Below are 23,764 nucleotides of genomic sequence, written 5' to 3' on the forward strand. Positions count from 1 at the left end.
ATATCAGAACGAATGATTCACATGATGTGTCTCGCTTCAAGAGTTGTTGATTTAGGGTTTCAGAAAGAGACAGCAAGAGCGAAAAATCAGAACATTCTGGAGATTAGTGCATTGGATTGCCCTTTTATAGCAACGCCAACATGGACCAACAAATTGGCTTGGCTAGCAACGAAAAAAGCCACATGAAACGAATATGGGCTCGACCCATAAAACTTAGCAGCCCACAAATAATCAATAGCCCAAAACATATTAACAGAATGTCAACAGCATTTAATTCAAAATAAAAAATAACAAATGTAGCTCAACAATTACATATAATCAGCATAAATTTGAGAACATTTTGAATCACATAAAATAAACAACATTGATAATATCAGACACTTGGCTACTGAGTTTATAAGTTTATCATACCTTGACTCTCACTTAATCGAGACGTTGAGTGATTGAATGATTGTATTATAAGGTAATTGACAATTGTAATAGGCTTATTTCAAATTAGGCTTCATTGCCTTCTATATTATTATGGGTCGTTGCTAGGCGATACCCAAGACCTTTTAGAACGTCGCAAGAATATTGAGATATTATCAAGACGGGTCATAGGATTTGGCTGGCGTTAAAAGGGTTTTGACGTTATCAAATTGCTATCAGAAAGTAAACCTATAAAGTCAACCATCCTATAGCATGGCACCTAGTATCAGCACTTTGCACCTATCGTGTGTATGACATTATTAATAGTTAATGGTAGATTTTGATTATGTCATTAAGTGTTAATTACGTGGTTTATTAAAAAAAAATGAATTGGTTACGACTTTCTTAGATATTGCATTGAAATTGTCGACTACTTTAGCTAAAACAGTCAACAATCTAAGAAAGCCAGTCGACTAATTTTCCAAGTGTTGGAAAAAAATCAATTGCTTTGAATGAAACGATACACCGTTTTTTCTACATGAGAACAAATTAGTAGATTACACATGTCATTTGCCCGAGGAAGTTGGGTGGCAAATGAGGAGGCTTTAGATGGCATATCCAGGAAGCATAAATTGTGAGAGATTGATAGAAATTTATTGGGTTCTTGTTCTGCTCATCCTACTTATGTCTTTCAGTAAAAGATTACATACATCTTAACTGTTAAGCTGGATATTACCGAATAGTCTAGATAAGATAGATAGATGCAAGTGACCTAATGTCATTTGACTAGCATAAGACGAGCACTACGAGTTGATACCAGAGAGCTTGTTAGGCGTGGATGGACTAGACCCTCTATAACTTTAGGAGGAATTGGTCTCATAATATAAATAATTTATTCACCCACCTAACATCAGGCTATAAGTATGTTATTTATTGTATTTCATTTGATAAAATATCAGGTTACTTAAATACTCAAGCTGCATATGGTGGATGTATAATAACGCTTCCATTGTGTATGTCTGATATAAAATAATAATAATTTCACCTACACCACCATGCATCTATTCCATCACATTTTATTATATATAATCTCTAAATCACAATAAGTTGGATAATAAATTTTTCATTGCACCACACTTGACTTCCTTTAAAAACTATTTATACAATTATCTAAAACAATGAATTAAACAAAAACTAAAATTAAATTAGTGACGACAATGGTTAAATTCATTCTTAAAAATATTAATTTTGGAGTCAGGTGTGGAAATGGCGATAACAATAGCAATATGTGATAAATTGGTAGTGGTTCGAGTGTGAGTAAGTTTGAAAGAAAAAAATATAGAAGATCACGATGAGATATGCGAGTTGTATTAGTCCTTGTTGACCACGGATCAAACAAATGAGTTGGTTAATCATGCAGTCACTATGGTATTTACAATGGTAGATTTGATTAAGGAGTTAGTGCGTGGTGCAATTGTGTTAATTCTCAATGACATGATAATTGATGGATGAGAGCGAACGACAACACAATAATTAATGATTCTTGAAGTTTGGCAATGGAGATGATTGGTCATTTTTTTTCTTTTTTATTATTTTGTTTCATTTAAAACTCATATCAGTTATAACACTATAATGCAACTAGGGTTATTATCTTTGAACTAAAATGGGTTATTGTAGGGTTATAAGATTGTTTATTCTTTTTTATTTTATATTTTATTATTTTCAATTTGAGTAGTCTTGCTTCATCCTTTATTTATTAATTTTGTTTTATATTTTATTATTTTTTAAAATGTACCCTATAAAATTTTAATTGCACCACTTCTTGTAGTTGTGCTTCATTGTTTATTTATTTGGATGAACGAGGGCCATTTGGTTAATCAATTTGACTGCTTATAAGTTGGTTATATAACTTATAAGCTATCCAACATTTTTTATTAAGCGTTTGGTAATATTAAATAGCTTAAAAACTATGTAGATTAAACACTAATACAACAGTGTTTGAGATAACCTAGTAGCCCACAATTTTTGTAAAAACGTTTCCACGAACTTATTGTGTTGATTGAGTCATTTACAAATCTGTCCTCCAATAGTTTCAATATTGATGCCTTTATTCCTCTTTGTTATGTATCTCCCATATCTTTCGTTCACAACTACCATTATCGCCCTCGCCCAACTTGGTTGTTGTAAGCTGCCTAATGTCGTCACCCTCTTTCTTGGTCGCGCCATTATCATCACTACTTTTAGATCCTTGGGCACAAGCCTTTATCTGTTTCAAGTTATCATTCGTCACCCTATTGACCCCTGCCAATCGTCGGCCCCACCTTCATCTCCTCCATTCGTGCCTCACCTCTTGTTCTTCTCGCTACCATCTGTGTGTATATATGTATATGTTAATAATATATTATATATTTATAACACATAATAATATTGTATTAATATATTTTTAACAATTATATATAATTTATTACATCTGATGGTAAAATTTTGCATCATTCAATAATATGTATATTTTTGTCTTTTTATCAAGTTGTAATAATTTATTATTTTTTTTCAAACAAAATATATAATTATTAATTAATAATTTAAAAATAGATTTATTCAAATAGATTATCAGACGTTATTTAAGTTAAACATTAATTAGCTTAAAAGGTACAAAAATAAAAGAAACTGGGCATGAATCTTCATCGTTCTCAATAATTAATTGACATTGTGGCCGCCGTTAGGGTTCGGACGGGCTTGTACGTATAGGGTTAGGGTTTTCACCAAAGGGAACTGACGAGAGAGATCGAGCGAGCGGAAGGTAACAGTTGGGGTTTTCGGTCGGGCGAAGATTAGCTTTTGGTTGTCCATAGCTGAAAATCGTAGCAAGAATGAGGCCGATATTGATGAAAGGGCACGAGAGGCCACTGACTTTCTTGAAGTGCAATCGAGACGGCGACTTGCTCTTCTCCTGCGCCAAGGACCACAATCCCACCGTCTGGTTCGCCGATAACGGCGAGCGCCTCGGCACCTACCGCGGGCATAACGGCGCCGTCTGGTGCTGCGATGTCTCAAGCAAGTCTCTCACCGTTCGCTTTATCCTCTCCCCGCTCTATCTATATTTTGTACATACATGAACCTTTTCCTTCCTTTTCTGGTTTTGAGGATATGTGTACGGGCATAAGGGATCTCGTTTGAGTTGTGTGCGTGGTTGTTTTTGTTCCATTTTTTTTTTCTTGAAAGAAATGTGAATCTTGTTGGATTTTTTGTTTGGAATTTTATGCTGCCCAAACTTATGCTCAGTTACTGTATTTGAATGGTACGCTGTAAGGATATTTATGTATAACGTGCTGGGGGTTTATCGATATTATGAGAGAAATCTTAGCTTTTGTGGATTTGCATTTTTTGGGAGATTCTATGCTACTTGCTTCATCTCTTAACTTTTGAATGTTTTTGAGTGCTTACGACTTATGTGACGGATATTGAGGACTTTCTGTTTGATATGTGTGGTGAATGGGTTAGTTTTTTTTTTTTTTTTTTGTTAAATATCTGAAAGAAATTTAGGTTTTGTGAATTTGGTTTATTAGGGGATTCTATGCTGCTCCTTACTGGAAGTGCTGATCAGACGGCAAAACTGTGGGATGTTCAAACTGGGACGCAGCTTTTTTCTTTCAATTTTGATTCTCCAGCCAGAGCTGTAGATCTCTCTGTTGGTGACAAGCTTGCAGTCATCACGACTGACCCCTTTATGGGATTGCCATCAGCTATTCACATCAAACGCATTGCCAGAGATCCCAGTGAGCGTAAGCTGTTATATTATTTTTGTTTTTTTGTTCTAATTATCTGATTCTTATGATTTGATAATTAGTTGATTTGAATTTAAACCTTTTGCTGGCTTGAGCTTACGGCTTTTAGAAGCCTTTTTTTGAGTTATTTTATGGGTGGATGCATCAGATTTTCTTTTTGTTAGACAAAATATGTAAAGATGCTGAAGAAAAACTTTTGGTAAGAGGTATTCCCGGGGAATTAACTAATATTGAAGATAAAAGCTTGTTAGAGTATTTCATAGATGAAACAAAAATAAGGGCCAATAAAGTGAAACAACTTTCTCAACAGTGTACAACTTTTAAAAGTAGAATTGATAACGCATTATATGATGGTCCTTTCTAGTGAATTTGTTATTCTTATAATAGGAGGCACAATCGCCACCTGCCTGCATGCATTTTCAGAAATTGATGGCTGTGTTGTTTTCTTAATCACATGTATTTTGTAAGTTTTCCTTTGTATTTGCATTTTTACATTTCGTTTGTTTAACATGACTCCTTCCGTATGAATGATATTATGGATACATGTGTGGATGAGATTTTTTCTTTAGTGGAGATCAATTTTAAAAAGCAGTTGCCTTTTTGCCTTAGTGATTCATTTTATATGTTATTAACTAATTTTTGTTGGAATATATTTAATAATTTTGATTTGGAAATTGTAAATAATTGAAACCTTATGTTGAGGTTGAACTATAGATTCACAAACAAGAAAAATTAATTATGCTGATATAACAAGGAAGGTGGTCCATTCAATAGTTTTTTAAAACAACTTGGGATTTTCCATATGCTAATTTGAGTATTGTTCCTAGATCTTGGAAATTTTTGAAGGGTTGCAAGGGGCATTGCTACATTAAAAAGAATTCCCAGTTAATAGTGCAGTTCTTCATTTTATTTGCAAATTATGCTATTGTCAAATTTCTCTAATTATGCTGGGAAAGTATGTCTGTTTCAGACACTAGCAGTAACTTAACATAGTTCATCAAAGTTTTGCACAGCTACGTGGTTGAGTGCCTCAACTCTGCAAGTCACAAATGCCCTTTACCCCATTGCCAGTTGTTTCCTCCAGATATTTATTTCCCATGGCTGGTGTAGCAAAAGCTAACCCTAACCATTTTAAAGCTGGTCATCATTCATGTTAATTTTTATTGTCTTGATCTTTGGCTATACTCCATTTGTTTAAGAACCCTAATGCCAATGAAATTACTTCTCAATAGGCATCTTATTTACAATACAACAGGCTGCATGGTTATAGCTGTAGAAGGAATTGATGTCTAATAAGCTGCCATATAGTAGTATTTGTTGTTATGCTGCTGTTGCATTGAATTAATGTAACCATTATTAGTTGTGATTCTGTTGTATGTGTTATAAGCTCTGTAAGGTTGTTAGGCGGTTAGTTCTCTTGATGTTCAGGTTAGCTAAGTATAAAAACTTAGATGCATTTCAGTTTCTATATTGATTTCATTTTTTCAATGCAATAAAGTTTAGCGAGGTTCTTTTTCTCTCTCACGTTTCCTTCTTATCCATTGCGAAGCTCTTGCTTCATGGTATTAGAGCCCTAAACTTGCGTCGATGGCTTCCAATCTCGAATTTAGTTCTTCCTCCTCTTTGTCATCGGCCTCACAGTCCGACTTCTCAGTAGTGGCGAAGGCATTCAATTTCATATCGATCAAATTAGATTATGGAAATTATCTATTATGGAAGACGCAGATCTTGACCACAATTAGGGCTTTTGATATGTTGCTTTTCATCAACAAATCTCCACCACCGTCAATGTACATCTTCGATTTAGCCACCTCCGATCATGAGTAGTCATTTCCGAGTACCTCAATTGGATAAGGTTAGATCAGTTGTTGCTAGGTTGGTTATTTTCTACGATAGAGAAAGAAGTTCTTGTACATGTGATTCATTGTGAATCATCTGCTGAGGTATGGATTGTTCTTGAAAATCTTTACTCTCAACAAATTGTTGCTAAATCATTTCAATTGAAGCAACAATTAAGATCTGTAAAGAAGAATGATCTGTGTTAAATAATTTGTGTTTGATTAGTTGATTGTCTTGGGTGAGCAGTTAATGTCAGGGATGTATTCGGTATTTCATTTAGCTGTTCTATTGGTTAGTTATATCAGCCCAAGCTGTTAGTTTATTAAGCCTTGTGTAGTCCGCCCTTATGTTCTATAACTAAGGGGTTGGAGGCCTTTAGTTGTCATCGGTTCTATCTTGGGAATTCCGTGCAAGTATGTGTTGTGTAAGAGGAAAGCAATTGAGAGCTTTGTAATTTGTTTCTAATCTCTGTATAGCCTAAGATTGGGTTGTGAGAGAGAGCGAGATTGCGTTCAATACATGTAATCGTTTCTGAGATTCAAGATAGTGGAGAAAAAACATTAAAGACAGTTTGGATGTAGGTTTTCTACAAGGGAAACTGAACCAGGATAAATCTCGAGTCTTTGTGTGTGCATGTTCTTCTAATTTTCTATTTTCATATTCTGTTTTCTTATTTCTTTTGTGAGTGGGTAATTCCGATTATCTTGAGAGTAGAGTGTTTGATTAAGTGAGGCGGAAGATTGGGACAACAATTTGTTTGTTAATGATTATGTTTTGAAAATCAAGACCACAGGACATGCCCTAACTGTTATTAGAGAACCTTTAAGTGATAAAGATCTGTTGATGGCTATACTCAATGGGTTAGACAATGACTATGAGACTGTTGTGAGTCTTATTGCCTATCATATGGATGAAATAAATATAGAGAAGGTTCAATATCTTTTACTGATGCATGAACATAGACTTGCTGCAAAGAATATGTCTAGTTCATTTGTTCTTTGTTTTGATTCTGGTGCATTGCCATCTATGCATGTTAATATTGCCTCTCAGTGTTCTAGGAATGGGAATGGTTCTAATAGAGGAGGTTTTGTTCCACGTGGAAGTGCTTATGAAGGAGGAAGAGGTTGCGGTAGGTCTTCTAGTAGGAGAATCTATTGTCAATTGTGTGGCAAGCCTGATCATTTTGTGGATAGATGCTATCATAGGTTTGATAGAAACTTCCAATGTACTTCAAGTCCAAATTTTGGCAGAGGTGGTAGTCTGTTGCAGTCTGACCCATAGGCCTTTATAGCTACTCCTAATGAGTCTAATGAAGCTTTCTTGACTGAAATAGGGTCTGCACCAGGGGTTCACTGTGGCTATTTGCCTCAACCTTCAGAGACATAGTCTCAATCATCTTCCTTTTCATCTTATCATGATGAACCTTCTTGGTTTGTAGATTCCGGAGCTACAAACCACATTACTTCCAACCTTAACAACCTTTCTCTTCATTCTCCATATAGTGGTAGTGACAAAGTTGCTGTGGGTAATGGTAAGAAACTTCCTATTCCTAATGTTGGGCTTAGTCAATTGAATACTCAAACCAACTCCATTTCCATCATTTCTTTACCTAATTTTCTTTATGTTCCTAATATGAAGAAAAATCTTATTAGTGTTTCTCAGCTTACTAGCGATCATAATGTGATTGCTGAGTTTCATTCTGATTCTTGTTTGATTAAGGACAAGGATTCAGGGCTAGTGCTACTTCAAGGAATTCTTAAAGATGGGCTTTACGCCTTTAGCATTTGCTCATGCTGTATCCAAGGTTGTGTCTTCTGTCAAGCCGAGAAATCTTGCTACTAATGTTTATTCGTTTTTGAATAAATGTAAAGGATAGATTCTTTCCTCTTCTAATGTGTCTTCTAGAATAAATGTAGCCCATGTTAACAATGTATGTCATCAATGGCATGCCAGATTAGGGCATCCTTCCTTTCATGCACTTCAATCTGTTTTGAATAAAATCAACGTTCCTTGTTCCAGTTCTGATATTTCCTTTTGTGATTCTTGCAAATTAGGGAAATTACATTAGCTTCCCTTTGCTAATTGTAAAATCACAGCAAAGAAACCTGAGTTGGTTTATTCAGATTTGTGGGACTTCTCCTGTTATTTCTACAGAGGGGTATCAATATTATATCATTTTTGTTGATTCTTACACTAGGTAGACATAGTTATATCCCTTGAAACTAAAGTTTGATACCTTGACCATTTTTAAAACTTTCCACAAATTTGTTGAATTACAGTATCAATACGAACTTAAGGCTTTCCAAACTAATAATGGTAGAGAATTTGAAGCCTTTTTGCCTTATCTTCATACCTATAGCATTCAGCCTCGGTTTACTTGCATTATACACACCAACAAAATGGTGTAGCTGAAAGGAAACATCGACACATAGTTGAGATGGGTCTTACATTGTTAACCCATTCTCACGTACCCTTAAAATTTTGGCTGGAAGCCTTTCAAATTGCTATCTTTTGGAAGGAAGTGTTTCCTGAGTTGTTGATAGTCACGTTACTGTTGTTAAATTAGTTGATGTTGCTGTAATGTTGTCTTGTATTTTACTCTATGTATTGGTGTTGTCTTAGTTAGTCGGTTATCAGATTTGCTGAGTATAAATAATAAACTCAACAAAGTCTCTTGTATTGATTTTTCATTTTCATTCATCTTGATCTTTAATTCTGAGAATCACAAGAGCCTTTCCTCTCTCTTGATTGTGCCCTAGTTATTCTTGTTTGTGCCCTAGCCTACTGTTTCATGGTATCAGAGCCGCCGACACAAGTCATGACGCCAAATCCTGATCTCAGTGCCTCTTCTTCCCTTCCACCTCGCTCTTCTTCATCATTATCATCTGCATCGCAGTTTGATTTTGTTGTGGTTGCAAAGGTCTTCAACTTTATTCTAATAAAATTAGATTCCTGTAATTACATCTCTTGGAAGGCTCAAATTCTGGCTACAATCAGAGCCTTTGACCTCCTGCCATTTCTTAACAAGGTGCCACCTCCATCGTAGTATGTATCGGATCTTGATGACAAAGAGGCTGGATCTTAGAAGGTGAACTCAGAATATCTGAATTGGTTGCGATTAGACCAACTGCTGCTAGGCTGGCTCTTTTCGACCATTGACAAGGAGGTCTTAGCGCAGGTGATTCATTGTGAATCATTTGCTGAGGTATGGTATTCGCTTGAAAGCTTATATTCATGTCAAACTATTGCCAAGTCTTTTCAACTAAAATAGTAGTTAAGGTCAGTTAGGAAAGGTTATTTGTTTATCAATGATTATATTCTTAAGATAAAGACTATTGGCCATGCTCTAGCTGCGATAGGCGAGCCTTTGGATGATAAGGAATTGCTTCTTGCAATCCTTAATGGATTAGATCATGATTATGAGACAATAGTGAGTCTTATTACTTACCAAATGGATGATATAGATCTTTAGAAAGTGCAATATTTGTTGCTAATGCATGAACAAAGACTAGTCTCTAAGAATTTGCCACATCCATCAATTAATTTTGAGTCAATTACACCCTTGCCTATGCAAGTTAACATGACTGTGTACATGCCAAGAGGTGCTAGTAATTTTGTGAACAATAGAGGAGGTTTTGCTCAACGAGGACGTGGTTATATAAATAGAGGGGAAGAGGCTGTGGCAAACAGTTTGGTAGACGAATTTATTGTCAATTGTGTGGTAAGCCAGGGCACTTTGTTGATAGGCGTTATCACCTTTTGATAGGACTTTTCAGAGAACATCTACATCTAATAAAAAAATGGGAAATCGTCAAGGTTTTTCTCAGGTAGATTCAAGAGCTTTTCTATCCTCCCTAATTGATTCTAACAAGGCCTACATGAGTGATATAGGTTTTGTTCAAGGGGCTCATTACAGTCACTTCACTTAGCCACTTGATAACCTATCTCAGTCTTCCTTATCAGATCATTCTTGGTTTGTTGACTTTGGTGCAACAAACCATATAACCTCTAATCTCAACAACCTATCTTTGCATGCTCCTTATAGCAGTGGTGACAAGTCTCCGTTGGTAATGGTAAGCAACTTTTCATTTCTAATGTTGGCCTTGGACAGTTACATAAACCTACATCTCTTATTACTTTGCCAAATGTTCTACATGTTCCTAACATGAAGAAAAATCTAATTAATGTATGATCTTGTTGCTGAATTTAACTCTCATTCTTGTTTAATTAAGGACAAGAATTCCGGACAAGTGCTATTTAGAGGACATCTTAAGGATGGGCTATACCAACTGAGTTCAGTTTTTGGTCCTGTTGATCCTAGCACTCCAGCTCAGCCTGTTAAGCCTAAACATATTGTTAGCATTACATTTCCTTCAAATTGTAACGATTTTTCTTTAAACAAGTGTAAAAGACAGCATCCATTTTGTCATGGACTATCTCCTCGTGTAAATGTTGCCCAAAACAATAATGTGTACCAGCAGTGGCATGCAAAGCTAGGGCATCCATCATTCAATGTACTGTGCTTGATCTTAAATAAAATTTAGATTCCTCGTTCTCATTTATTTCTTCCTTTCTGTGATTCTTTCAAAACTGGGAAACTTCATCAACTCCCATTTGTTGATTGCAATATTACAACAAAGAAACCACTTGAGTTGGTTTATTCAGACCTATGGGTTTCTCCTCCTACTTTGTCTATTGAAGGGTATAGATATTACATCATTTTTGTTGATGCATACACGGCCCTTGAATTCCTCCTTATCAAATGCTGTTTCTTCTCCTGATTCTACGCCTCCTGTTGCTCCCTCGCCCCTTGTGCTGCCTTCTTCTCCTAGACTTGTAGCTCGTGTTCCTAAATACACAGCTTCTTCAACCCCTTCTTGCCATCCTATGATTACTAAGTCCAAGTCCAAGTCCCTTTCACTCACTTCACCTCATTCCTTAGTGAGTTCCTTAGAGCCTAGTTCAGTTCGTGAGTCCTTTTTAGACTCACGATGGGTTAAGGCTATGAAAGAAGAGTTTGCAGCCTTGCAGTGCAATCACACTTGGGATTCGGTTTCGTTTTCTAAGGATATGAATCTAATTGATTGCAAGTGGGTCTTTTGGATTAAGTATAATTCTGATGGGATAGTGCTTAAGCACAGGGCTCGGTTAGTCGCTAAGGGGTTCCTTCAAACTTAGGGTATTGATTATGCTAAGACATTTAGCCCTATTGTTAAGGCTCCTACTATTCGAGTTTTATTCTCCTTGGTTGTTATATTTGGTTGGGATATACAACAGGTGGATGTAAACAATGCTTTTCTGAATGGTGAGCTTATTAAGGAAGTCTTTATGTCTTAGCCAAAGGGCTTTGTAGACTCTTAGTTTCCTAGACATGTTTGCAAGCTGAAAAAGTCCGTTTATGGCCTTAAACAAGCTCCTAGAGCTTGGTACAGTAAGCTGCGAGTTACTCTACAGTCTTTTATAGTAACATCTCTACTCACAAATGTCTTAGACATATCTAGATCCAGACTCCACAATTTATATCCATTAACCCCTTCCGAGTATCCTATAAACAGACACCTAATTGCTCGTGGATCAAACTTACCTTGCTTAGAGTGAGCATAAGTAATACACCCAAACACCCTTACATGGTCTATATTAGGTTTATGACCTGCCCACATTTAATAGGGGATTTTAAATCCTATGGCTGCAAATGCGGACCTATTAACCACATAGGTTGCCGTAGTAACCGCTTTTGCCCAAAAAAATTTAGATAGCCTAGCATGGATTATCATGCACCTAACCCTATAGAGTTCTATTCATCCTTTCGGCTAAACCATTTTTGTTTGGGATTCCTTGGAACTGAAAGATGTCTAAGGATACCATTTTGATTACATAGGTGGGTAAAATCCTTATTGCAAAATTCCAACCCATTATGTTGACTATAGAATTGATTATCATACAAGAAACCTCACTTCTGATAGCCAATTCACAATCTCTAGAAACCGAGACAGATATTAGAGTAAATCAAAATATTAACAGAAAGTAAAAAAGGCAATAAACTTATCCTGGTTCAAGCATAAAATGCCCTACATCCAAATTGCTAATGACCTGACAGAATCCACTAGAAGGCAAAGACTTACAACACTCCTTCTCGCACACACTTGGCTATCAATCATCGCCTCCCTACTAAGAATACAAGGATTGAGGCTTTGCTCTCTCTCTCTCAATTCTCTCTAGAGCCCGTGCAAGATCAATTAAAATGAACGGATGCTGAATATCTAACAGAGAACCTATCAGCCTCTATTTATGAGAGATAGGCAGTTACAACATGGACTAAAATGCAAAATAAAAGAAATAAATGTACTATCGGAAACTAACTTATAAGAGTTAGTTCCGTTACATTTTAAACTTAAAAAATATAAAAGACAAAATTATTCCTAATTACATTTTAAACCCTTTCTCGATAATTTGAATGCTAACTAATGCAAATCCTAACAATTTTCTCCACCATTTGCATAGTTGAGCCTTCAATCTTTCAGGTTTTGCTTCTTGCTTCGTTCATCTTCCAGCTTCCTTCTAAGCGAACAATGCTTAGACTTTCTCAAGCTATGTTGAGTAGCCTCATGCAGTGCTTCATCTTGGCTACCGGAACGGCCCTGGTGAACATGTCCGCTGCATTGTCTTCTTGTTCCACCTTTTCTAGCTTCAGCTCTCTTTTGTCAAGAATCTCCCTGATAAAATGCAGTCGCACATCAATGTGTTTTGTGCGTTCATGGTGAGCCTGATTTCTTGCTTGGTGAATTGCACTTTGGTCGATACATTTTAGGGTTGTATCTATCTTCCTTCCTAGCAATTTTCCTAGAAGCCCCTTTAACCGCATAGCGTCCTTTATTGTCTCTGCTATGGCAATATATTTTGCTTCAGTGGTTGATAAGGCTACAACATGTTGTAAACTTGCCTTCCAACTCACTGCGGCATCCCAAATCTTAAAGACATAACCTGTGGTTGATCTTCTCCTATCTTGATCCGCTGCATAGTCTCCATCGGAATATCCTAGGATTTTAGCTTCTATTTCCTTTTCTGCTCCACCATAAACCAAACTAGTTCCTAATGATCCTTTTAGGTGAACATCCACCTAACTGCACTCCAATGAGCCTTCCCTGGGTTTGCCATAAACTGGCTAACCACACTCATGGCGTGTGCTAGATCTGGCCGAGTACAAACCATGCTGTACATCAAGCTTCCTACAACACTAGAATATGAGACATTACTCATTTCTACCTTATTTTCCTCATTTGTTGGAGATTGACTTGCTGATAGCTTAAAATGCTGAGCAAACAGTGTGCTCACAGCTTTTGCTTCTGCCATCCTAAATCTTTGGATTAATTTCCGTAGATAATTTTCTTGTGACAATCCTAGGGTTCTTATTTGTTTGTCCCTCTTAATTTCAATTCCCAATATCTTCCTTGCTTTTCCTAGGTCTTTCATTTCAAATGTTGACTTTAAGTCCAGCTTTAACTGCTGGATTTCCTTTTTTGATTGGCTTGCAATCAACATATCATCGACATACAATAGGAGATACAAGGATATGCTGTTTGATACTTGCTTAAAGTATACACAGCAATCATATGAACTCCTAGCAAACCCATGTTCTATCATAAAAGTATCAAATCTTTTACACCATTGATGTGGGGATTCTTTTAGTCCATATAGGGATTTCCCAAGAAGGCATACTTGCTCTATTTTTCCATTTGTTCCAATACCAAGTCCATATGGGTTGTCATTGCAAGGAGTATTCTAATTGAGGTGTGCCTAACCACAGGGGAAAAAACCTCATTGTAATAAACTCTTTCAACCTGTGTGAATCCTCTTGCAACTGGCCTAGCTTTATATCTAGGATTAGAATCCTCCCAGCTCCTTCCTTTATCTTATAGAGCCATTTACAGCCCACTACTCTTTGTCCTTTAGGCCTTTCAGCTAAGGTTCTTGTCTCATTTTTCCTTAACGAGTTAATTTCTGATTTCATAGCCTTAATCCACTTCCTAGAGTCCTTAGAGATTATAGCTTTTTCATAAGTTAGGGGTTCGTCCCCTACTACCTCCAATGCACTTGTAAATGCATAGGAAACCAAGTCTGAAAACCATATCTCTTAGGAGGTTTGGATCGCCTTTTTTGCTTGTCTCGAGCAACATTATACCCTGACCATCTTCTGCATCCGATCCCTCCTCTCTCTCTCTTCCTGAGGGTCAAAATCTTGGTTAGCTATGGGCTTCTCTAAATCTACCTAATGTTCCAACTCCTGGCTTTGAGAGCCAGATGCTTCTGCACTAGATATATTTTCCTGCCTTTTTCTATTGTAGATGTTGGCTCCTTACTACCATTATCATGTAGTCGTTTAGCTACGGATTTCTCATCAAATATGACATCTCTATAACTATAATCCTTTGGTTTTCAGGTTCTAGACTCCATAGCTTATACCTTTTTACCCCAGCTGGATATCCTTTAAAAATACATTTATGTGCCCTAGGTTCCAGCTTTCCTTGTTTTAAGCATATGCAATACACTCGAATACCACTAGGTGTTTTAAGCTAGGTTTATGTCCTGTCCATTTTTCATAAGGGGTTTTAAAGTTGATTGCTGTTGATGGAGACTTATTTAGAACATAAGCTGCAGTGTTCACAACCTCTCCCCAAAATGCCTTTGATAGGTTTGCATGAAATAACATACACCTAACTCTCTCTAGGAGTGTCCTATTCATCCTCTCGACAAAGTCATTTTGTCTAGGGTTTCCTTGGATAGTCAAATGCCGAACTATCCCACTATCTTTACATAGGTATGAGAATTCCTTGTTCCAGAATTCAAGACCATTGTCTGTCCTAATGGTCTTTATCTTCCTCCCTTTTTGATTCTCTATCATGGTTTTCCATGTCTTGAATGCCTCAAAAGTATGCTCTTTTGTTTTCAAAATATAAATCCATACCATCCTTGATAAATCATCAATTATGGACAAAAAATACATAGCTCCACCATAAGTAACAGTTTGGGCAGGTCCCCATAAATCACTATGGATATAGTCTAGGGGTCCCTTAGATGAGTGTATAGCTGTTTTATTAAATTTTACCTTAGTGGCCTTTTCCATATATACAGGATTTACACTTATCTAAACCTGCCACTTGGTCCCCTTTTAACATCCCTTGTTTGACTAATTCTTTAAGGCCAAGCTCACTTATGTGAGCCATCTTAAGGAGCCACAATCTTGATATTGTGGCTGCCTTACCACCTGCCACTGCTGTTTCACCATTTAATGCAGCAGCTTGCTGAGCATATATCCCATTTTGCTGGTTGGCCTTCATACACACTAGGAATCTTTTGGATACCTTAAGTGTATTTTCCTCTCCCTTAAAACTATAGCCATGCCTAGTTAATTCACTAAGAGAGATTAAGTTTCTTTTTAATTCAGGGATGTGTCGTATAGCTTGAAGGGTCCTATAGGTATTGTCATGCATCTTAAGCCTTACGTCTCCTATTCCTAGGACCTTATACTCATAATCATTTCCTAGAAGGACTTTGCCCCCATAAGTAGCCTCGTAATTCACAAACTAGTGCGTATTGGGTATCATATGGAAGGAACAACCGGAATCCATAATCCATATTTCCTTTACTGAGTTCTCACAAACTGCTTAGTGCATCAGAACTATCATACCCAAACTCACAAACTGATGCTCCACCATCTGAGACATTCTTTTCCTTGAAATCTTTCTCTCTTTGGATAGTTTCTCTTAAAATGCCCTTCTTCTTGGCAATGGTAACATTTAACCGGATTCCTCTCATTTCTTGACTTAGATCTAGATTTACTTCTTCCTTTATGATCCTTCTTGGAACTCCTATACCTAGCAGTCAATACATCACCACTGGAGGATTTTTCTTCCTGATTATAGCTCAAGTCTTTTGAATTTAGAGCTCCAATTATGTCTTTCAAAGACAATTAATCCCTACCATGTTGCAAAATATCAACAAAGTGCTCATACGACGGAGACAAAGAGTGCAATAAAACTAATGCCCTATCTTCATCATCATACTTAATATTGATGTTTTCTAAGTCTACAAAGTTTATTGAGCTCATCTATATGGTCTTGAAACTTTTGATTTTCTTTCATATTAAATGTAAAGAATTTTATCTTTAAATATAATCGACTTGACAAAGTTTTTGTTATATGGAAACTATCCAATTTTTTCCTGATTTCTAAGGTTGTAGTCATCTTAGATACTTCCCTTAATACCTTATCTCCTAAGCTCAGAATCAAAGTATTAAATGCTTTCTCCTCTATATCTGCTCTCTGTTCTGCCGAGAGTGACTTAGCTCCATCCCTTACTTTTTCTTTATCCTTTGATTCCTCTTTTAGCGCCTCCTTTAATCCAAGAGTATCGAGCAGGGTCTGCATCTTTATTTTCCATAACAAAAAATCATTTGAACCATTAAATTTTTCTATATTGTACCTTGATCCGGATCCAGACAGAGGCATTTCCTTAGATTTCTAAGACTGTTCCAAGGGTTCTTGGATGAATCTTGAAAGTGATTGTGTGTGATCCTAGGCTTTGATACCAAATTGTTGACTATAAGACTGAATATCACACAAGAAACCTCATTTCTGACAGCCAATTCACAATCTCTAGAAATCGAGACAGTTATTAGAGTAAATCAAAATATTAACAGAAAGCAAAAAAGGCAAGAAATTTATCCTTTTTCAGGCATAAAATGCCCTACGTCCAGACTGTTGATGACCTGACAGAATCCACTAGAAGGCAAAGACTTACAGCACTCCCTCTCGCACACACTTGGCTATCAATCGTAGCCTCCCTCCTGAGAATACAAGGATAGAGCCTTTGCTCTCTCTCTCAATTCTCTCTAGAGCCTGTGCAAGATCAATCAAAATGAATGAATGCTGAATATCTAACAGAGAACCTATCCGTCTTTATTTATAAGAGATAGAGGCTGTTACAACAGGGACTAAAATGCAAAATAAAAGAAATAAATGGACTATCGGAAACTAACTTATAAGAGTTAGTTCCGTTACATTTTAAACTCAAAATATAAAAGACAAAATTATTCCTAACTACATTTTAAACCCTCTCTCGATAATTTGAATGCTAACTAATGCAAATCCTAACACATTATCAGTCCTAATGATTTTAATTTTGCTATCTTTCTGATTTTCTATCATAGTTTTCTGGGTTTTGAATGTTTCAAAAGTGTTTTTCCTTTGATTTCAATACATAAACCCAAACCATAGAATAATCATCAATTATTGACATGAAATACCTAGCTCCACCATGAGATAAGGCCTGGGAAGGGCCCCACAGATTAGAATGAATGTATACTAAAGGGGCCTTAGTAGAGTGGATAGCCTTCGTAGGGAATTTTACTCTAGCAGATTTTCCAAAGATGCATGTTTCACATTTATCTAAGGCTACATTTCCAGCACCTACAATCCCTTGTTTAACCAATTCTTTAAGCCCTTGGTCACTAATATGAACCATCCTATAATGCCATAACGTAGTATGCTCATAGGATTTATCCTCTCCTACTGCTGCCTCTCCACCAACTGTGGATGCTTGCAATATAAATATGCCATTTTGAAGGATTGCCTTCATGCATATGAGAGAACCTCTAGTTACCTTAAGGACTCCACCAACTCCTCTATAGGAGTAGCCCTTTTTATCTAATTCTCCAAGTGATATAAGGTTTCTCTTTAAATCTGGAACATATCTTATAGCCAACAATATTCTCACTATTCCATCATGCATTTTAATTTTAACATCCCCAATCCCTTCGATTTTACACTCTTGGTTATTTCCTAACATACTTTACCACCGTCAATGTCCCTATAGTTTAGGAATCAATCCCTATGCGGAGTCATATGAAAGAAAAATCGGAATCTAACACCCAAACTTGCCTATCCTCGGTATTAGATATAACCAGTGCATTTGCACTGTCATAGTCAAATTCACAAATTGAAGATGATATTTCAGCATTCCCTTTACCATGAAATTCCTTCTTTTTCTTAGGACAATTGTGTTTGATGTGACCCCCTTCATGATAGTGAAAACATTTGATAGTTTTCCTACTGGTTTTAGATTTTGACCTTTACCTACCCCCTAAACCTTTGATCCCTTTTTTCTGGTCTTGACTTAACAAGCTAGGTTGCATGAAAACGAAAACGGGAGACGTTTTCGATAGGAAAGAGAAATGTGGAAACGACATTTTTCCAAAAAAGTAAGAAATGAAAATGCGGGGTAAACTGTAAATTTTAAAAATATAGGGGTTTTTTGTAAATATAATTTTTAATATAGAAAATTATAAAAATTAGTTCAAACATCATGCAAACAAACATAAACAATAAACATAAGTTCCATAATGCATTCAAACAACCATCAACAATATTTAGAAAGTTCTATTATCCTTACATGACTTAGTAATTAAAAACAAATAGTGAATTTAAATAACAAAATCAAACATAATACAATTTATAGAAGTTCATTCACTTCATCACTCCCTGTCTTTATGGGCTGATTAACATCTTCACCAAAAAGTACAGACTCCAACTTTGGTTTTTCTAACAATAACAATAACAATAGAAACTAACAAAAGATGATCAAAATGGTAATAACAAATTACTTAAGAAACTAACAATAACAATAACAATAGAAACTAACAATAGATGATCAAAATGGTAAACTAACAATATATTTAAGAAACTAACTATCAGTAAAGCAATCAAAATGGTAAACTAACAATAGATGAACTGACAATAACAATGGAAACTAACAATCAATAAAGCAATCAAAATGGTAGCAAAGCAATCTGTAAAGCAATCAAAATGGCAGCAAAGCAATCAAAATGGTAATAACAAATTAACAATAGATGTTAACAAAGCAATTAGTAAACACACACACACGCACAGAGGGGTTACTTACAGAAGGGACTACTTGTGGCGTGGGAACTAGATCTGGAAGCGATGTATGATCGTTGACGAGGGAATCGGGATTGGAAGTGAGAGGGGCGAGAAGGAACGACCGGTGATGAGGGAACTAGAACTCGAAGCGAGGGGCGATCTTCGGTGAACGAACCAACACCAGAAGTGAGGGAGTGAGGGAAGGGCGACAGAACTGGATGGGGCGAGGGAGCACTAGAGCAACAAGAGACGACTTTGAGATTTGGAAAGTAATTGCTGGAAGAAGAGTGAAAAAGGAAGGAGCTTCAGTTCGGGATTTGTGCCTCAATTGGGCGGCAATCGACGAAAACGCGTTTTCGGCCAATTTGTCTAAATTTTGAAATGGACCGAAACTTTTCAAAAATTACACAAATGGCCCGAAAAACGTTTCGGGCCTTTTTTCCCGTTTTCGAAATAGGAAACGGTTCGGAAACGCCGAAACGACGTCTCTAAGCCATTTCCGTGCTTCACAGACAACAAGAGCATCACCCATAGAATTCTTGCTTTCAACCTTCTGTTGTAATTCCTTAGAGTTTAAGGCTTTTACAACATCTTCTAGGGACAGTTTGTCTCTTCCATCTTTTAGAATGTCAACAAAAGTTTCATAGGATTTTGGCAAAGAATGCAAAAGGACTAGAGCTTTATCCTCATCATCATATTTGATATCTATGTTTTCAAGGTCTAGACATAATTTGTTAAAATCGTCTCTATGTTCTTGTAGGTTTTGACCTTCTCTCATTTTAAATGAGAAAAACTCGATTTTCAAGAATAATCGGGTAGAAAAAGTTTTGGTCAAGTATAAGGTCTCTAATCTCTTCCAAAGGGCTTCCACGGTAGTCATTTTAGAAACTTCTCGTAGCACCTTGTCTCCTAGATTTAGAATCAAAGTATTGAAAGCCTTTTTATTGATTTCTTTCCTCTTATTTCCTATTTTTGTTCTTGAGTACAAGTGTCAGGTATTTTCTTTTCTTCATCTAAAGCCTCTTCCAGTCCTAAGTTCCCTAGTAGTGCTTTCATTTTTATCCTCCAAAGGCCAAAATCATTCTGGCCATCAAAATTTTCTGTATCGTATCTTGTTGCAGCCATTCTTGATACTATTATGACAAAGAGACACCAAGAAAATGAAATGAAAGCTTTTCTTGATCCTAGGGGAAGGCTCTGATACCAAATTGTTGTTTCAGCCTCACTGGTTTAGGCAGATTTAGACAAACAATTCTCTCTCAAACTCTTTTCCCACTCTCGGATCAAGGGTAAGAGATATTAACACAAACATAAAGTAAAAAATTTACAAAACTAAATAGAAACTAGAAAACCAAACCCCAAGAAGTCGAAATTTATCCTGGTTCGGATTGCAAGTGTTGCAACCCTACATCTAGCAGTCAAAACACCTTCTGAGCAGTCTTCTTTATTCCAAAAGAATGATTAGTACAACAGCAAGTTCCCCCCCCCCCCTCTATTCCTGAGTACCACACATCTCTTAATCCCCAATATTTCAAAGCTATCTTTTCTCTAGCCTTTCTCTCAAAACAATCACAACAGTCGTTATAATAAGAATGAGAACCCTTACCTACCGGCTAACTCTTGCCCTCTATTTATAATAGGGGTGGACATTCCAATATAACAAATTGGACTTAGATAATTCTAGTTTTAACCCCCAAACTTTTACTAATTACATTTAGGGTATAAAAAACACAACTGCCTATATAAACCTTAACTGATATAAGCCACTGTCTTCACTGATCTTCTAGGCTAACTCAAGGCAAACATCAATAAAAGAACAACATATCCAGCCTTTATCCCACTATGTGGGGTCGGCTACATGAATTCTAGACTTTCATGTATTTCTGTCTTTTATCATATCTTCATTTAGCTCCATACATTTCATATCAAACTTTAATGTCTCTCCAAAAGTCTTTTTGGGTTTGCCTCTACCTCTGACTCTGCCTCTTTTTTTGACTAATTGTTCCATTTCATCAATTCTCCTCACAGGAGCGTCTCTTGATCTTCTTCTCACAATTTTGAACATCTCATTTGTTCTTATATATAGGAACCAAAGTACTCTTCCTCCACTCATCTGGCATCTTGTTTGATTTAAGGATCGCGTTAAATAATTTGTTAGCCAAGAGATGCCCTCTTCTCTCATTCATTTTCATGCTTCTATTGGTATATTATCTGATCCCATCGCTTTATGATTTTTTATATTTTTTAATGCTTGCCTTATTTCATTTGAATTTATGCGTTGATAAAATGTATAGCTCATGTTCCCTTCGGAGTTACTCAGATGTCCCAACCTAACTCTTGTGTCCTCACCATCATTGAATAATTTTGTGAAATACTCCTTCCATCTCTCCTTAATCGCTCCCTCATTCACTAATACATTTTGGTTTTCATCTTTTATGCATTTCACTTGGATTTAGATCTCTTGTTTTTCTTTCTCTTGCTTTAGCTAATTTATATATATCCCTTTCTCCATCTTTTATATCAAGTCGTTTATATAGATTCTAATATGCTTTTGATCTTGCTTCACTAATAGCTCTTTTTGCTGCCCTTTTTGCTTCTTTATAATTTTTTAGATTTTCTTCATTGTTGCACTGATATACAGCCTCATAACAAGTTTTCTTATTTCTAATTTTCAATTGTACCTCTTCATTCTACCACCAAGACTCCTTAAGGTTTGGGGCTCTACTATTTGTCTCTCCAAGGACTACCTTTGCCGTGTTTCTCAGGGCTGTAGCCATTTCTCTCCACATTTGGTTTGCTTGTCTTTCTCCATTTCATTCCCGTCTACCCCTTAATTTTTCTTTGAAGATTAGTTGTTTCTCCCCTTTTAGATCCCCACCACCTAATTCTTGGATTTTGTTTTATGTGATTTTTTCTCTTCCAATTTCTTACTTGGACGTCAAATACCAAAAGTCTATGTTGAGTAGGCAAAGACTCCCCCGGTATCACTTTACAATCCCTACAACATAATCGATCATCTTGTCTTATGAGGAAGTAATCTATTTGGGTGCTTGATGTGACATTTTTATATGTAATTAAGTGTTCGTCCTGTTTTTTGAACCTAGTATTGGTTATGATGAGCCCATATGTCATAGCGAAATCTAAAATAGACTTACCCTCATTATTAATTTCCCTAGATCCATACCCTCCATGTGCCTCTCTATAGTTATTTACGTCTCTACCCACATGACCATTTAAGTCACCTCCTATAATCACTTTCTCTTCTCTTGGTATCATTTGTATGAGTCCCTTTAGGTCCTCCCAGAATTTTGCTTTTATCTCCTCACCTAACCCCTCTTGTGATGCATATGTACTAAAGATATTCATAGTTATTCTTCCTAGACCAATCTTCACCATAATAATCCTATCCCCTATTCTCTTTACATCCACTACCTCATTTATTAAGCTTTTATCCATAATAATCCTCATTCCTTTTTTCGCTCGATCATTTCCTGTGTACCATATTTTATATCCTGTTTCTGATAAAGTTTTTGCTTTTTTCTCTACCCGTCTCGTCTCTTGAAGGCACATAATATTAATTTTTCTCCTAATCATCACATCTACGACGTCCATAGATTTGCCTGTTAATGTTCTTATGTTCCATGACCCAATCCTTAATCTATGGTTTCAGTTTTGACCTTGACTTTGAATTTGCTTTTGTTTTTGATTTATGTTTTGGACTAGTTTCTTTACGCACATCTGTCCAAGCAAATGCGGGGACCCTTGCTCATTTGTCACAACATCCCTGCGCCGATGCAGCGGCCCTAACTCACTTGACACTACACGTGGGCAGTGTAGTGCGTCGTTATGAAGGGTTACGCCCCAACGATTTTTCATAGTTTGTCTAGAGTTCATGTTTTGGATCCGACAAGGTTTTACGTTGGCTGTCGGCTACCTAACACAACCCTTTTCCTTTATGTTTTAATTTTTTACCTTGTCGTTTCTTCTTGTTAAGAAGAAGGAATAAATTAGGTTTTTTTTTATAGCTAAATCTCAACCAGACTTGTAGAAATCTTTCATTTCTAAGTGGTGAAGTTGGTATCAGATTATTGATTATGTATATGAAGAAACCGGGCAATCATTTATAGTGCTTAGAACTATGGTTTATTGGTGATGGTACTCAATTAGTCACTTGGTCTACTACGGTTTACTGTCAACTGATAATGATAAACAATTTATTGGGGGCAAAAACTTGCAGTGATAAAGATAGGAAATATTTTCTGACTTTTTTTTTTCTGGTTTTCATCCTATCAGTGTCTTCTGATGTCTATTTGATTTGTCATACTGGGTGTTTGTGCCATGCTATATGATATCAAGGTGTCATAATTATTTAATGCACTATTTGTTATAGTGGAAGCACACTGGAAATGCAATAATGTACCCAGCTGTCATTTGCAGAAACTGGTGAGTCGGTACTCACGATTAAGGGTCCTCAGGGAAGAATCAATAGAGCTGTCTGGGGACCTCTTAACAAGACTATTATAAGTGGTGGTGAAGATGCTGTAATTCGTATCTGGGATTCTGAGGTAATGACTATTTTATGTACCCATCAAGAGAGAGAGAAGGTTGTTAATTTGCATGTGATATCTGTTTCCAGGAAACAAGTAATGGAAAAAGAGATATTGAACATTGCAGATCCGCTACTATCCCATAATTTCATAATGCTTGCTCATCTATTTCATAGCAGCACCTTCAATTTTGTTTAGGCATTTGCCATTTTCCTTTACTCTAGTTTTGTTCCAAAGTTTGTTCATAGAT

The 23,764-nt window shown here is 36.4% G+C and overlaps 1 protein-coding gene across 2 annotated transcripts in view; it reads left to right on the forward strand.

Annotated features, from left to right (window-relative positions):
* Positions 1–3,093: 3,093 nt before the first annotated feature.
* The window catches only part of LOC127807820 (eukaryotic translation initiation factor 3 subunit I-like), a 28,734-nt gene continuing 8,063 nt past the window's right edge, over positions 3,094–23,764 (forward strand). Inside the window, exons 1-3 of one of the 2 annotated variants that reach the window (XM_052345946.1) lie at positions 3,094–3,462; positions 3,975–4,184; positions 23,405–23,532. In XM_052345946.1, the coding sequence (XP_052201906.1) occupies positions 3,279–3,462; positions 3,975–4,184; positions 23,405–23,532 (522 nt within the window). In that variant the 5' untranslated portion in view covers positions 3,094–3,278. Of the gene's footprint in view, positions 3,463–3,974; positions 4,191–23,404; positions 23,533–23,764 lie in introns of both variants that reach the window. The other variant, XM_052345945.1, reaches the window with a different exon arrangement.

This window comes from Diospyros lotus, chromosome 8 (assembly GCF_014633365.1).
Source record: "Diospyros lotus cultivar Yz01 chromosome 8, ASM1463336v1, whole genome shotgun sequence".
NCBI classification, from domain to species: Eukaryota; Viridiplantae; Streptophyta; class Magnoliopsida; order Ericales; family Ebenaceae; genus Diospyros; species Diospyros lotus.